This window comes from Cicer arietinum, chromosome 1, assembly GCF_000331145.2.
Source record: "Cicer arietinum cultivar CDC Frontier isolate Library 1 chromosome 1, Cicar.CDCFrontier_v2.0, whole genome shotgun sequence".
Taxonomy (NCBI): domain Eukaryota; kingdom Viridiplantae; phylum Streptophyta; class Magnoliopsida; order Fabales; family Fabaceae; genus Cicer; species Cicer arietinum.
Window position 1 is genome coordinate 45310127 of NC_021160.2, and position 17966 is coordinate 45328092.

The following is a 17966-nucleotide window of genomic DNA, read 5'->3' on the forward strand; positions in this document are numbered from 1 at the left end:
TATATATATATATATATAAAGAAGAGTAAAAAAATTACTTTTCTATTTTCTTAATTTCTTGAATTTTATTTATTTTTAGTGTATTTTTATCATATATGTATTTTCTTTCTTGTATATATAAAATAATAGTTCTCAAAAGAATCAACAATTGCATGTCTGAAGGTTTCATTAAGTGAATTAAGAGGAATTTTGAATGTGATAGAACAAAAAATTAAAAAGTCAAAATGAGGTTTTTGGATTAGATTATCTTAGATCTGGTCTCTGACTATGTATATGATGTTCAAAACGACTTAAAATCTAATGAAAATATGGTGACAATGGTTGTCTTATGAAGAGAGAAAATGAGAAAAATGATAGGGTTTTGCAAAACATATCATATAAAAGGAAGTGCAGCAATTTTTTTTTCTTACTTGATTTTTATTTACTTGTAGTGTATTTTTGTCATGTATTTTCGTTCTTGATAGGTATATATAAAATAATTGATCTCAAAAAAATCATCAACTACATGTTTGAAGGTTTGATTAAGTGAACTCAAAGAGATATTGAGTATTTTTCAACTAAATTTGACGTTTTTAAACAAAAATTGATACTCACAGTGATGGCAGTGGCAAGACGATGAGTTTGTTGGTGATTGTGATAGAACAAAAAATTGAACAATCAAAACGAAGGATCTGGATGAGATGATCTCAGATCTGTTCTCTGATTATGTATATGATGTTCAGACGATTTAAAATCTGTTGAAAAGATGGTGACTTTCGTTGTCTTATGGAGAGAGAAAATGAGAAGTATGAGATAATTTTGCTAAAAGTGTGAGCATATCTTATGAAAGTAAGTGTGAAAAAATTACTTTTTTTTTTATTTTCTTTCTTGATTTTTATTTATTTAGTGTATTTTTAAAATAATGAAATATATAGGTCTAACTCTCAAATAAAAATTTAACACTTACCATATAATTAAAATAAGGTAAAAATATTGATGCTCTTCAAAATTTATATGAAAGATATTTTAATGTATCTGGTCAATTTTAGATTTTTCAATTCTATTATTTTATTAATATTAAAATACATATGATAAATAAATAAGTAAATAAATAAGAATACATAACATAATTTAATTGTTCAATTTGTTAATAATAAAATTGTATTTGGCAAATTGTACAATACATATGATAAATAATGTATTTAATTGTACAATACATAACAGATTTGTATTTGGCAAATTGTTTATTATTATCAATGAGGGAGATATTATAGTTAGTTAATTATTCTATAAATATTATTTAATAATAAACAATTTGCCAAATACAATTTTGATACTTCATATACTTTTTATATAAAATAAGTTATCATTAATATTTAATTTTTCAATGTCATAATTATTTTTAAAATTTTAACTTATTATATATAAATTAATTTTGTTAGGATAATTTAATATAATAAAACACATATTAACCCATCTTAATATTATTAATTCTAATATTTTCATTAGTCGGATAAAGAGTCTTTGACCTAAGTAAAATTACACTGTTAGTTAAAATGCAATCTAAATTTCTTTCAACTTTTAGCATCAAATTTGCACCATTAACTTTCATCATACATCATATACAATTATGATAATTTAGTTTTCATATCCTCACCATAAATCCTTATTAGAATTAGGAAAAGCTGATATTAAAGAAATGGTTAAATATCTTATAATAATTTTTTATATAAAAATATATTTTAATATTACATCATATAACTAATATGTACCTATTGAATATAAACTATTTAAATTAAGTAAGACTAAATAAAGTTTAGTTAATATTCAATGATCACTTTATATTTTTTGCAAGACAAAAAGAATATTTATAATAAATTGATAAATAAAAAATATAAGATTTGTACATTAAAATATATTTTTTAGTATCAATACATTTGACTTGTTTTCAACGGTTTTAGACTGCTCCAACTATTCTCACAGTTAAAGATTAGTCAATTTTTAGAATCTATATAAGTTCGGTTTGACTGGTCCAACCGAGATGTTTGGATTGGTTTTCAAAACTATGGTTCAGTCTCTCATAACATATTACAATTTTAAATATAATAATTAATTTTTTTAATAATTAGTAAACTGGAGAAAAATCATATATAACATTGTATTGCTTATCCAAAAAAAAAAATATATTATAAATATAGAGAGATAAAAAATAAAATTAAACTCATGTAGTGTTACACTAGTACGTACTTTGGTCTTTGGTCTTTTCATCTTCAACTCTTTCAACCCTTACTTTAAACCAATCGAAGGACGTACTTTGCCTTTCTATTCACTCTCTATGACTTCAAATGTTATTTACTTTGGCTCATCGTAAACTTGGTTAGGTGTCATTCTCAATTAATAACTTAAACTTTTTAAGACGCAATTACAAAGTAAAAATGTATTTACTTTCTTTTAAATCTATAGAATATAGTGTCTTCAAAAAAAATTAAACGGACCAAATGGACAAATTTCTAAGAAAATGAAATCATGAAACAATTGAGTTAAGAAATTGATGAAACAATAACGTAATTAAGCTATAAAAAAGTATAAGAACTTCAGTGGACAAAAATAATCAAAGGATAAAACAATAAAATGATAAACTATTCTCTATATTTAGTATGCGAATTTTACTGCTAGCCTCTTTAAAAAAAATAGTATAAAAAACATAAGTAGAAACATATTTAGGCTTTAAATTCACAATATATATAGTAACAAGAGTTTGACATCCATGAGTATAATTAACATAAGATGCAATCATGTAAAATTGAAGGAGAATTATGAGAGCTTTAAACAATCCATAAATATCCACATACAAAAAAAGTATTAATATAATTATTTAAAGTAAATACATCCAACATAAAAAATAATTCACAAATTGATATATACCGAAAAAATAGTTCTAGTATGCCTAGCATGACCACAACAGAATATTAATTTTGTCTAAAATTAAATTATCAATGAAGGAAATAGAAAGGGCAGGAAAAAAAATAGATATTCATGCATGACGATTGAATTCATGAATTTCTATGCATCCTTCTTTCCAAGAGTTAAAGCTTCTTATTTGCATTTAGAACATGTACTTTTTACAGCAAGCCATTTCGTTATGCAATCCACATGATATTCGTGCTCACATTGGAGAATTTCAATCTTCTCTTCATTATTAAATTTATTCTATACAATTAATTAATATTGAACAATGGATAGGTACATCAAAGGAAGAATTCCAAAGAAAAATTGAATTTGAAATATCAAGTACTACCTTTATCACAAAAATATAGGACCCTGATCGACTAAATAAGAAGAATTATAAAAATTAGTGTTAGGTTTGGTTCAAATTGAGGAAATTGAAATAGTTTCATGTTATTTGGAATTGTAAAGAAAGAGGGAGTTAAAGCTATATATAGAGTTCTAGTTTTTCATTACAATTTACACTGGTTAGAAATACTTTAAATTTATATACGACTCTTTCTTTCTTTATTGTTTAAGAGTTTTGTGAGGTAGTTAAATATGTTCTTTAGAGAGTGTGGTTGTAACACATTTTTTACATAGTGTTAGTCTCTCCGAACATCTGGTATCAATAGCTTTTGGTATTGTAGAAGTGATGTTTAGGAAATGTCTTGACTAAGGTAAGACTTGGTTATTAAGTGATCCTTTGTGGTTCACCTCTCTTACTTGGGAACCTGTTTGTGCCACGATTTACATTTTTTTATACCGCTACAATGTCAAGTGCTATTAAGTTTGACATAAAGAAATTTAATGGAAAAATTGAATTTGGCTTTTGGAAAATACAAGTCAAAGATGTGTTGATTCAACCAGGATTACATAAAGCGCTGAAAGGAAAATTTTCCGAAATGGACAACGAAAAATAAGAGGAATTTGATTTGAGAGTTGCAAGTGCAATTCGTTTGTGTTTGGTTAAAAATATACTTGTGAATGTGCAAGACAAATCGACAACCAAAGAGCTTTGGGAGAAACTTGAAAGCCTATATCAAGGAAAAGTAATCTCAAATAAATTGTTGTTGTAGGAATAATTTTATAATTTACACATGGATAAGAATATGAAAGTATATGATAATCTAAGTACTCTAAATGGTATTTTCTCTGAATGTGAAGATGGAGATAAGGTGTTAAGATTGATATGGTCTATTCCATCTTCATATGCATATATCACACTTGTTTTGATATGTGGGAAGGAAAGTTTGAGTTTTGAAGAAGTTGTTAGCAAAATTATTTATGAAGAATGCAGGTTGAAAAATGAGGAAGACGCTTCATTAAACTCGATGTTGGTTGTTAGTGGGTTAACACATGAACATTGGTTGATATTGATGAAATGTGTGTTGTGAAATTATGTTGATTACTGAAGAACTTCTTGAGAAAGCCAACATGGAGGTTGCACCATATTTTCTAGCATGGTTTCGACATGGAGAAAAAATTCTTCAAGTGGTTTACCCTCAAGTGAAATATATTTTTTATTGTGGAGTATGATAGTTCTTCTGAACTATGATTTTTGGTGTAGACAGTGAATGTTAAAAATCCATCAATTTCAATCAAGGTGGAAATTGTTAGATTATGATGAAATTGAGAAAATTAAATGAATGTCACATTGTTTGGAATTGTAAAGGAAGAAGGAGCTCAAGACTATATATAGAGCTCTAGTTTTTCATTATAATTTGCACTAGTCATAAACACTTTAAGTTTTTTATTTTATATATATCTCTCTCTCTCTCTCTCTCTCTCTCTCTCTCTCTCTCTCTCTCTCTCTCTCTCTCTCTCATTTTAGATATTTGCGAAGTAGTTATATATTCTCTTTAGAGAGTATAACTGTAATAGGGGTGTATAGTATTAGTGAAAAGTCTATGTTTTGTAACAATTTTCACATGGTATTATTCTCTACGTTATTTTCTTGTGTTTGATTATGCTATTTAAATTTCTTTGTTTGTGTTATTTTCCCAATAGTTGATTGTAGTAATATTAAATTTTTTAATAATTGAAAGCCTAGTTGTGGCAGGACTAAAAGTTTCACAGTAATATAGTCACTCCCTTTGGTTGTATCCTTTTGCAACCAATCTAGTCTTCTATCTATCAATCGTTCTTTAAGAATTTCATTAAATCTTATAGTCCCATTTGTTTCCAATAGATGTGATCCCTTGTGAAAAGGAGGCTAAGTTACATGTGTTGTTGGATTGGAGAGATATCATTTCTTTTTTCATTGCTTTGATCTAATGTTCAAACTTATTGGCTTCAGAGAAATTTCTTGGATTGGAGAGACTTATATATGATCTAGTGATTGTGTTTGGCTGCCTAGTGACAATGAGCGTCTGATTGTGTTTGGCTGTTTGGTGACTATAGGCTAGTGACTGATGACTTATGAACTTGCTACTATGTTTGGTTGTTGGTGACTATGAACTTGTGGTCGTTATCTGGCTGGTGACTTTGAGCTTGTGCCTGATGACTGACTGATCTCTTGCATGTTGATTTAACCTTGTTTTCTAACATGCCCCCACAAACTAGTGAGTGATATAAGTTGAAGAGCTTTGGTGAAAATAATCAGCTAACTATTTTTTTTTTTATTTATTTATTGAAATTTGTGTTGTCTTCATGGTTTCATGTTGGGTCTTTTCCCTTCCTATATGACAATCTATATCTAAGTGAATTGTCTTTTTGTTGTAGTCTTAAGTTGTTGTCCATTGGAGTGTTGGTTGGTTTACATCTCATCATTCATGCATGTATCATTGAGAAGATCCAAACAATACTTTCTTTGATATATAGAGATTTCTTTGTAAGATTGGTCCACTTCAATCCCTAAAAACTATTTAAGGGCCCCGATATCTTTGATCCCAAATTTGTTGTGTAGGAATCCCTTGAGGGATTGGAACTTTGACATGTCATTTCCTTCCAGGATGACATCATCCACATAGATAGCTAGTGTGATGAATGATTGGTTGTTGACCTTGGCGAATAAAGAATGATTTGAGCTAGCTTGATAGAATCTTGCCTTGACTATGGTTGTGAGCAATTTCTCATGACATTGCCTACTAGCCTGCTTAAGACCATATAAGCACTATGTTAGTTTATAAACTACATTTAAAAGAGTAGAAGTCATATATGGAGGTAGTGTCATATAGACATCCTCATGTAGATTACCATAGAGGAATGCATTATCAATATCTAATTGGTGCAAGAACCAAATGTGAACTGAAGCCAAAGTTAGAAAAGCTCTGGTTGTTATGATCTTTGTAACTAGACTAAAAGTATCATAGTAATCTAGTCCCTCCCTTTTGTTGAATCCTTTTGCAACCAATCTGGCTATGTATCTATCAATGGTTCCGTCAGATTTTCTTTTAATCTTATAGATCCATTTGCTTCCAATAGATGTGATCTCTTGTGGCAAGGTGACTAAGGTCCATGTGTTGTTGAATTAGAGAGATGTCAGTTCATCTTACATTGCTTTGATCCAATGTTCAGACTTATTAGTTTCATAGAAATTTCTTAGTTCAACTTCAAAGATTGACAAACTAAAATTGTGTTGCTAAGGGAGAGATTAGCATAAGAAACTTAATTAGAGATATGATAAGGAGTATTCATTTTCTTGTCCTTGTACTTGTAGATGTTGTATACATAATCATCAAGATAAATTGGTTGATTAATGGTTCTACCAGACATTCTCATACTTGTTTCTTGAGTTGTGTTATCTTGACTAACACCATCTGAATCAGTGATTAAAGAGTTGTCTTGCTATCTTTTTGTTGGTATGATTGAAGGTTGTGAAAGCCCCTCATCCATTGTTGATCTAGCTATATCACTTTCGGGTGGAGTCTTTGAGTGATCAAGTGATATGTTAGGACTCTTATTAGTGTGCTTACCTTTTATGTAATCCCATTTAATGGATGTGGAATTCTCATGATTGTTCCTCAAAATTCACATTCCTTGATGTAAAAACCTATGTTATTTATGTCATATAAGACATAACCTTTTGACCATGTTTTGTATCCCAAGAAAATCAATTTACTTGCTCTAACATCAAACTAGGACATGTCAAAACTAATAGTGGAGGCATAACACAAACATCCAAAAACTTTAAGATTATTCAAATCAAGGAAGTAATTTTATGTAAACATTCAAAGTAAGATTTGTTTGATAAAAGAGGGGTAGGTGTTCTATTAATGAGACAAACAATATTTGCAATGACATAAAACTAGAAATGTTCAAGCAAGTTATACTGAAAGAGAAGGCCACGAGCAACATTCAAAAGATGTTGATGTTTTTATTCAACTCTATCATTTTGGTGCACTATGCCTTTGCCAGAAAAATAATTATGCATCATAAATTCCAAACCATTATCAATCCTAATGGTTTTGATCTTCGCACTGAACTGATTTTTGACCATCTTTATGAAATTATGAATGTGGCCTCTTTTCTTAGACTTGTCTTTCATGAAATTTACCCATAAGTACCTAGTGCAATAAAAAAAATTAGAAAGTACTTATAATGTTGTCTAGACTGAACATAAAAGGGTCATCATATGTCTAACATGAATTAAATCAAAGGAATTAGCAACATTATTATCACTATAAACATAGGGTAATTTCTTTTGCTTAGAATAGTGACAAATATCACAAATATGTTCGTTACAAGAAATGTAAGGCAACCTATTACTAAGAATCCTAATCCACTTATTAGGGGAATGTCCTAAGCGAAAATGTCATAAAGCAGAAGTTAGTCTAGTATTGTATTTCACATTATTTACAAAACAATTAACATTAAGATCTCTATAATCTAAATGTGATCCCTTCATATAACGTAGATCAAACAATTTATCTTTTAACTAATTGGTTTGTGAAAGATCTTTTTTAAAAAATAAAAAATGTCAATGACAAATATTTTTCTCTTGTATGATATATGCAAAACAATTGTAATTAGTGTATTATAATTTTATGTAAATTTTTTGATTTTCAAGGTACTCAATAGATACATCACTAATAAAATACATTCTTTTGTGAAATTTATTTTTATTTTAACCAATTGAAAAAAAGTACTCATATATTTCTATTTTAAATTATTTTTTTATTAAAAAGAAATTATATTAACTAAAACTAAAGCTGAGAATGATAATTTTGAGTATCATATATAAAAAATGGATCTAACAAAGAAAAAGGTGGGTATATTATTTGAATAAAAAAAGAGTATTGCCGCCAAACTAAACTAAAAAATAAGCACATCTATTTGATTTCTTGGAGAATAGCTAAAAGAGTAGGTCCATTCCATCTTATGAAATTTGAGGAGCATAACCTAGTGAGTAAACTAAGTATATTATTTTTTTATCACGGAGAGGAGGACATATGAGTCAGTTTCAAAAATAACGTTATGAATATATTTATCATCAACCAATAAAAAACTACTACGAAACATCTACATTTAAGAAAATAAGGGTGTCACTTTGTAGTAGAAACTACATATGCCACTTTGTATACATTATCAATGTAAAACGTTTTACATTCTTAGAACATCATAATTATTTATAGTAATTATGGTAAAAGTCAAATATCTCTATAATCTAACGGTTGCGATTGACTAACAGTATAAAAAAACAACTGTGTAGATATATTATGTAATATTTCTTTTAATCTCTCGTTCTAAAGTCACAAAATTCAAACTAGATAAACCAAAAATAACCATAAGAACCAAAACAAGCAAAAATTTACGTGTATTACATAATTAAGTCATAAATTAACAATACCTCGTATTATAAATTCAACATTCAATGAATCCAACACACAAAATCTCTAGTAAAGGCAACCAGCATTCAATACCACAAAAGAAGTTTTACCATGTAAAACACAAGGACAATTATGAGAGCTTCAATTCAACTCATGCATAGCAAAATAATAAATGAAAAAAAAAAACCTATATAATTACCTAAAGTAATTAAATAATTCAATAGAACAAAGTGTCTACAAATTGATCGATACAAAGTTTTGGTGCCCAGAATAGTTAACTTGGATAGAATGATACATCCAACATAAAAAGTTTGCACAAATAGATAGATAATACCAAGTTCTAGTGCCAGAAAGAACATAACAAAATATTCAATTTTGTCCAAAATTAAATTATCCAAGAAGGAAAAAAAAAGGATATTCATGCATAAAAATTAAAAGAATATTCATGCATAAAGATTGAATTCATGAATTCCTATTCATCCTTCTCTCCAAGAGTCAAAGCTTCTGATTTGCATATAGGACATGTATTTTTTACAAGAAGCCATTTCGTTATGCATTCCACGTGATATTCATGCTCACATTGCAGGATTCCAATCTTCTCTTCTTTTTTAAATTCATCCTATCCAATTAATTAATAAGAGAATGCCATAGAAAAATTAAATTTGAATATCAACTACTATCTCTATATAAAAAATATGGGATATGACGACTAAATCAGAAGAATTATAAAAGTTAGTTATAGTAATATTAAATTTTTTATAAAATTATTTTTCAGAAGGGACAATTATTTTATGTTTACATCATAATATTTATTGTCGATTGTAAAAAAAAATACGTAAAATAATTAGCAGTATATTTGTTAGTAAAAAAAATTAAATAATTATATATTTAAGGGAAGAAATTGTACGAAATAAGTGAAAATATTGAAAGAAAATATAACACCTGGCATATTATGCATGCATCATCTTCTTGATCGTCAGGAGGTAACTCCTCCAAATTAATAGTAATGGGCTTTGGTGAATAACTTTTAGTCATCAAGTGAGTTGCAATTGTTTCCATTGATAAATTGGTGTTTACGTTGCCAATCCTCTCTCCCAGGGCAAGAAGTTCCTATAATTAATAATTTAAATTTCACAATCATATATATTTCACATTGTTAGGAAAATACAATATGGACTTACCTCATAAGACATGTTGTCAATGTCCAACCGCATATCTTGATATTGGTCAACTAAATTTTCCTCTTCATCAATTAAAGCAAAACCCTATACAAATGAAGTTCAATTATACCAAAATCAATTAAATAAAAAAGAACAATTCAATGTATAGAGTCACTAGATTTTCTGAAATGAGAATTATTGAAAGAATTTTTTTTTCTCTCCCTATTTTTTATACGAGCTAAATAGCACTCGCAGTCCCTTAACTTAATTTCAGTTAATGCTTTAGTCATTTATTATTTATTTTTTTATATGGTTATTTATTTTAATTTTAAGTGACAATTTGATTTTTTATGTTTTAAAATGTCAACAATGTTATTCTTTTTTTACAAAAATTCATCAAAATTTTCAAACAAAACCCACATAATTAATTATCATCTTCAATATAATGCAAATTTCATCAAATTCATAACTTAAATATTTAAATAAACTCATATTTTCATTCTTTATTTGATGAATTTGATGTTGTTTGAGATGAAAATATGAGTTTATTTGAATATTTGAATTATGTATTTGATGAAACTTGCATTATATTGAAGATGATTATTAATTTTATGAATTTTGTTTAAATTTTTTAATGAATTTTTGTAAAAAAATAGAATAACATTGTTGATATTTTAAAACATAAAAGATCAAATTGTTATTTAAAATTAAAATAAATGATCAAATAAAAAAAAATAAGTTAAGCGATCACGAATACTATTTAACTCTTATATTAGTAAGAAAATATTACATCAAAGACAACAAAACCAAAAGGATCGAGTGTTCGATGTGCGAGAGTTGTCTCGGGCATGGCTCTTGGTTGTGGATGAGGATGTCTGAGACCATTTCTGTTGCTAATTGTCTCTTGAAGATAGCTTTGAAAACCCATACTTGAACCCTCTAATGAACTTCCATTTACGTTGGGTACTAAAGAATGATACGAAAGCAGTCAAAACAACTTAATTCAAAGAAATATATTTACATGCAAAAAAAAAAAAATTTATAAAACAATGTTATGCCTTCGCATTAATTCCATAATGTAGACACTATATTTATAAAAAAAAAAAAACAAGTAGAAATTTAATTGTTTTATGTCTGTATAATATAATAAAAATCACTTTTTTTTTTATGTAATCAGACAATTGGTTATCAATAATATTTATGAAGAAATATTTAAAACAACTTATTATTTAAAATATTTTTTTATTCTGATTTTTTTTATTATTCGTAAATAAACAAATGAAAACTTCTAAAAATAATTATTTAACAAAAATGATATTAAAACAAAACTTAGCATTTTTTGTTGCCTTTAAATTTTTTTCCATGATTTTACAAATATTTTCGTTGCCTTTAATTTCATAATAATTTCATGTTACAACTTAATGACTTACATGACATCCAAGTTATATGAGCAAATAGCAAAAGGGAGAACCTCAAAATAAGAAAACAAAGTGTTTACCTTGTAAATGTGGCATTGGCTGAAAATTTTGCCCCAAAGAGTTTTCAGAAATCATACGGTTGTGGTTATTTCTAAGTTGTGCTACTCCATTAGTGTGTCTTGCATTAGAGGAACTAGCTAAAGCATTAGAAGATTGGTGATTTCTTCTAATCCTTTTGTTTGAACCTCTACCATCATCCATGATATCACCTTTTCTGAAAATTATATTAAAAAGTTTCAATTTGAAAATTATCCTCTTTAAAAAGTTTCACTCATAATAAAAATTTTAAAATAATTATTTTCTATTGACGTATGAGCAAACTAGTTAACCAACTTAATAATATAGTAAATAATTAAAAAATAATATTTCATTCATTTCAATTTAGTAAAACTTATCTTAGTAAATTAATACATTTGAAACAAATGTAGTTAATATTATTCCATAAAATTTACATGTATTTATAAACTCAATTATATGTCTTCGAAATATTATAAAATTTTATTTTGATTCAATTGTTTAGACTTCTCTTACATCTTTTAATTTTTTAAATATAATTTTATTATGATATTTATCATACTTTATATACATTTCAAGATATTTGAAATATAATCTCTTTTTAAAAGAAATGGTTTAATTAAGTCTTTCAATAATTAATAGAAATTCAAAACTCTATTCATATGTTATATATATTATTCAAATTTTCTATTAACTGAATCAATTGTTTGATCTCTATATCAATAAAAATAATCATCGATTTCAAAAAATATCAATAAAAATAATCATCGATCCCAAAAAATACCTAGTCGTCTCAAGTTTTGGTTGTACGAATTTCTAGAAATTTTTATAATGGCTTTTTTCACTAAAATTTGACGTTTTTCAACAAACATAGATTCAATCTTTATTTTATCTACAATTATTTTAACACTAATGTTATCACCGGAAAATCCAGTTGAAAGGGAGATATATCTATCTATATATATTGATAATGAAAGCAAGAGACAAAATAATATAATACTTACAGTGGTAGTCTTAGTTCAACGATGGTCAGTTGATGACTACGTTAAAATAAAAGTGAATAGTGAAAATGAAAGATCTGAACGAGATAATTTCAGATCTGGTCTCCGATTATCTAGATAATATTTGTGGATGCTGAAAATTCGATAAATAGATGGTGACGGTGGTTGTCTTGTTGAGAGAGAAAATGGGACTTTTTAATTTTGAAAATAAACATAGGATTTTGCCAAAAGAATTGTGTATATGATATGATAAGGGAGAGGTGTATGACTATTTTATTATTTTATTTCTTGATATTTATATAATTTTAATATATTTTTAAAATAATCAAAATTATAGATATAATCATAAAATAAAAATCCAACCTTTACCATAACATTAAAAAAAAGTTTAAAAAAAGATAAAATGATGCTCTTCAACATTTATATGCAAGATATTTATGTGTCTTGGGTAATTCTAATGTGTTTATTAAAAGTTAAATGTATATAATAAATAAATAATTAAGAGGGCATAACATAATTAAAATGGATTTAATTCATATGCAGAGACAGTAAAAAGATTTTTTTTACACCATCACTAAATTATAATCGTTTAGTTTTCATAAATAGATAGATTGACTTTTATTATAATAGTATCTCATTTAAAATATTTACGCTATTAGTTTATGAAGCCTACTTTATAAGAGCTTTACTTTGTATTCTTTAAGCATATACGGTTGATTGATTTCTCTTTTTTCAATTTTTCTAAAAACATAAAGAATAATTAAGTATTTTAAAATATTTTTCAAAAGCATTGATGTACTTATATCCATAAAATAAAAAGATATACTTACGTAAAATGCAATACATGAGTGAGATATATTGTCTTTCAATTATTCTAAAAAAAATATTTAATAATTATAACAATTCTGAAAAATATTATTTAATTATTAAAAATTTGCCAATATATTCCTGATTGTCATCGTACTTCATATAATTTTTATATAAAATATATACCTTATTTTAATATATATATTATAATTTTCAATGTAATAATCATTTTTAAAGTTGTCAACTTATTATTAAAAATTAATATTTTGACATTTCATATTTTATTTTTTTGACTGACTATTATTTTAGTTATAAATTATTATCATTTTAATAATTTATATCCAATATGTGTAGAAATGAAAATATCATTAAATTATTTTAAAAATTTAACACAGAATAATTAATACTTGTGAGTTTTTATGATTTAAGGTTACTTATTTTCTTAAAGTTGTTATTAATATATTTTATTTTTATAAAAAAAATTAATTTTGTAATAAAAATAAATTACTTAATAATATAACTTCTTTTTTTAAAAAAAAAATTATTTTTATTTAAAATTATGAATAGTTAAATATTTATTTTTTAGAAAAGTCAAATCAGATTGTTGGCCCAAAAAACGTAAATATTTCGAGAAAGTATATATTTTTTAGTTTGGATGGTGTTGCAACGACGCGAAGAACAATAAAAATGGAATTAATTATTTTGAATATTCATTCTACGAGCTCAACAGACTAAGATAAGTAAAAACATAGATTTAATGTTTCTTTATAATTAGAAACATACATTTAATGTTATCTTAGAATGGTAAACTTTAAGATATTCATATTCATGAATCTTAAAATGTATTTAAATTCATGAATCTCTACTTGAAGACTTTAAATATTCAAATAACTTAGTAAGAACCAACTATCTACTCATTCTTAAAAATGAATTTTACTTCTTTAAAGGAAACTACATATTTTAAATCGTATTTTTTATTTTTGTTCTTTTAAGTAGTTTATCTTTGTCTCAAAATTTTAATTTTTTTAAAAATTTAAGATATAATTAATGATATTTTTCTTTTTATACTTTTAAAAATCCAAAATCATGCATTAAATGAATTTTATTTTACTTAATAAATAAAAGGTAAACAAATTAAATTTATCTAAATTTATTATTTTTTAAAATATGTTTTGTAAGTTGTAGTTTTTATGGTTATATTCTAAAAAAAAATTAACATATTAATTATAAGGATCTTGGGATCTATGATTCTCACGTAAAATACAATAAATGACATACTTTCTTCCATTATATGTCATGATAGAAATATATGTCATGATAGAAAGTAGAAGCAATAATTCACTGATACTCAATCTATCTATCTTTTTCCGTTCCTTCTTTCTCATGACCATTTTTTGATGGCTATTGGCAGAGAAACTTTATGGTAGAGACAAAATCCTTGAAATCATTAGTTAGTAACTTCCATTAAGTTGCTAATATCAATAGAATTTATTTGCACTCTTTCATGGATATTTTGTATCCTTTCAAGGATATTTGTATCATTTTACATGAGTCATCACTATAAATTTAACTATTCATAAAATTATTCTTATATTCTCCTACTTAACTTATGTGATTTAACTATACATCAATCATAATATGTATTAACGAACTTTACATGCATTGATTCCATCATTCATTATATTTAAAAATATGAACTAATAAGAGTCACGACGGTTATATAACATTAATCTACATATTTCCTTTTATGTACTACTATATTAGTTTTTCTCCTCAATATGATCTTAAGTTGAGAAGTGTATACTGGGTTCAATTATAATATCATCTGTTTTCAATATCATTAATTGCATGAGTACATAAAGTAAAAAATAAAATAAAGTCATAAACATCACATAAATGAGCTTAAAGCGTCAAATGCACATAAATAAAACATCATCATTCAATATTCACTTGTGGTATAATGCCAATATTTTTTGCATGGCCATTCATGTGGGATATAATATCAATATTGTCTACAGGGTCATTCATTAGTAGATATAATACTCACATTTTCTACGTGACCACCAAATACTTTAGATTGTAACCCTTTCGTCAAAGGGTCAACAATCATAAGATTGGTGCTAATATGCTCCATTGACACTTTATGTTTATGAATTACTTTTTTAACGGCAAAGTATTTCAATTTCATATACTTAGCACCTGTAGAATAGTTGTCGTTTTTATAGAAGAAGACTATTGCAGAATTATTACAGTAAATTTTCAGGGGTCTAACAATATTGTCGATAAGTTTAGATCATGAAATGAAGTTTCGTAGCCAAATAGCTTGAATTGTGGCCTTAAAACATGCTACAAATTCATCCTCCGTGGTGGATGCAACATTGATTGGTTGTTTTAATCAAATGTTGAATTTCTTGTATCTACACATTCGACAAAACATTCATTTGAATATTCAATCACCTCAAGATGCTTAGATCTCATATAATGTGATCCTTCATCCTTTGCAAATGTATGTAAAACTTATGTTATTGATATATGCTTTTTGAGACAAACCTAACAATCCTTGAAATCTATCACGAAATATTTATATTCCAATCACATAACTTGTCTCACTCATATCTTTTATTTCAAAATTATTAGAGAGAAAGTTATGAGTTTTACATAATAGACCAAGATCATTAGTTGCAAAAAATATCTAATATAAAACTAAAACATTAAACTTACTTTCATTGACTTCGGATATATACATCGAACAACATTTTCCTAAAATTCGAGCTGACGTAATAGTATCATTGAACTTCAAATATCATTAATGGGAAACTTTGCTTTAGTTCATATATTGACTAGCTTCCTAAGTTTACACACAATGTATTTATTTCACAAAGCTCATAAATTCTTTTGCACTTTCTAGAAGACAAGATTTAATGTCATTCATAAATGACCACATGATTATAACATTAGCACTTTGATTTATAAAGAACATACCATTCAGATTTAAAGAACAATCACTTTATATATACTAATGTTTTCTTTTGAGAGATTTATCATTACACAAAATACTTTGACCACATGTTTTCAAAATACCACATGTCTTCAAAATACTATTAATTAAATATTTATTTGATACGAAATATGCGTCTATTAAAAATATAGTTTAAATATGTATTTGGTCTCTCTAAATATATTACTTTTTGATTTTAATCTTTGTAAGTTTTTGTTTAGATTTAGTCCTCATAAAATCGATTTTAGCCCCTAAAAAAATAGTTGAACTGCCATAACGTATTGACCTTAAATACGCACTAACATATCATCTTTTATGATATATTAAAAATTAAAATATTTTATATTATTAATTAATAAATTTATTTATTGATCATTTAATAATTAGTGTTATTTTATAAAGAAAATATGAATAGAAATTAAAAGAGGGGTTTATGGGATTTTTGAAAAACTTATCATTCTCTTAATTTTGATTTGATGTTATAAACAAAAGTCAATCGTCTCTACAGAGACTAAATCTAAATTAAAAAATTTACAAGAACTAAAATAAAAAAGTAGTATATTTGTAGGGATCAAAATAAATATTTAAACCTAAAAATATTCATTATCTTTGAATATATAAATAAAACTAATAATGCACACACATTATCAACATCATGTCCAATTGTTATAACAACAATTAATTAACAATTTAGAAATATAACAATGGATTTTCAATTATCCACAAATAATCATAATTTTAACTTCATACTATGACTAATTAAAATGAATCATATAAATCGAGAATTAAATAAACATACAAGTTAGACTACTTTAACAATTAACAAACTTTCATAATATTTAATTCAAAATTTAGTTTTATTATACTTTATTGAGCATGGGTATCTTGATAAACACCACAACATTTATACTTACAGATACCAATAAATCAATTATATGACATGAGTAAAAACTACAACTTCTAACTTTTGAAAATTACTAATACTTATCATAATTCTAACAATTCTACGAGACAAACATTAATTATTGATTCTTAGTTTCTTGATTTTACGGTGAAGGTTCATTCATTCACAAACAAGTGAAGTAATTAATCACGTTTAACTTCACGTACTGCCATTTCTAGATTTTCTTTATCCAATTTATTAACAATGACAAAAGAAGAAAACATGCATAAAACGTGATTGTTGATGAAAGCATTTTCGTACAAGCATCATTTCAATTCAAGGCTTTGCATTCAAGTAGGACAACACACACGGAAAATTTTAATAATTTAAATTTCTAAATTTCATAATTAGGATTCATAATAAATTTTGGAGAAAATTAACATTTATGAAGAGTCGCATAATAACACAGACTAAGACTTTGATACACGTGTATAAATTGTAGTTTTCATGTTTATATTCTACAAAAACTGACACATTAATTATTAATTATAAGGATTTTGGAATTATAATTCTCACATAAAATACAATAAATAACATTTTCTTTCATGATATGGGATGATAGAAGGTAGAGACAATAATCCATCTATATTCAATCTATCTCTTTCTGTTTCTTCTTTCTCATAATCCTTTCTTGATGACTATTAGCATATAAACTTGAAATGATTGGATAGTAACTTCCATCAAGTTGCTAATATTTAATATTTATAGAATTTATTTGCACTATTTCATAGATATTTGTATCCCTTCACGGGCATGTGTATCACTACATGAGTCATTATTATAAATTTAAATTATTTTTACATGTGTGTCTAAGACTTAAAAGAATTGA

At 25.9% G+C, this 17966-nt stretch overlaps 1 protein-coding gene across 1 annotated transcript; it reads right to left on the reverse strand.

The window, feature by feature from the left end:
* Window positions 1-5827: 5827 nt before the first annotated feature.
* Window positions 5828-11574, reverse strand: LOC101491086 (probable E3 ubiquitin-protein ligase ZFP1). The gene is made up of 5 exons (XM_073364084.1): window positions 11394-11574; window positions 10686-10861; window positions 9917-10000; window positions 9678-9845; window positions 5828-6058 (listed from the first exon to the last, which is right to left on the reverse strand). The coding sequence occupies exons 1-5, from the start codon at window positions 11572-11574 to the stop codon at window positions 5828-5830; spliced, it is 840 nt and encodes a 279-aa protein (XP_073220185.1).
* Window positions 11575-17966: the final 6392 nt, after the last annotated feature.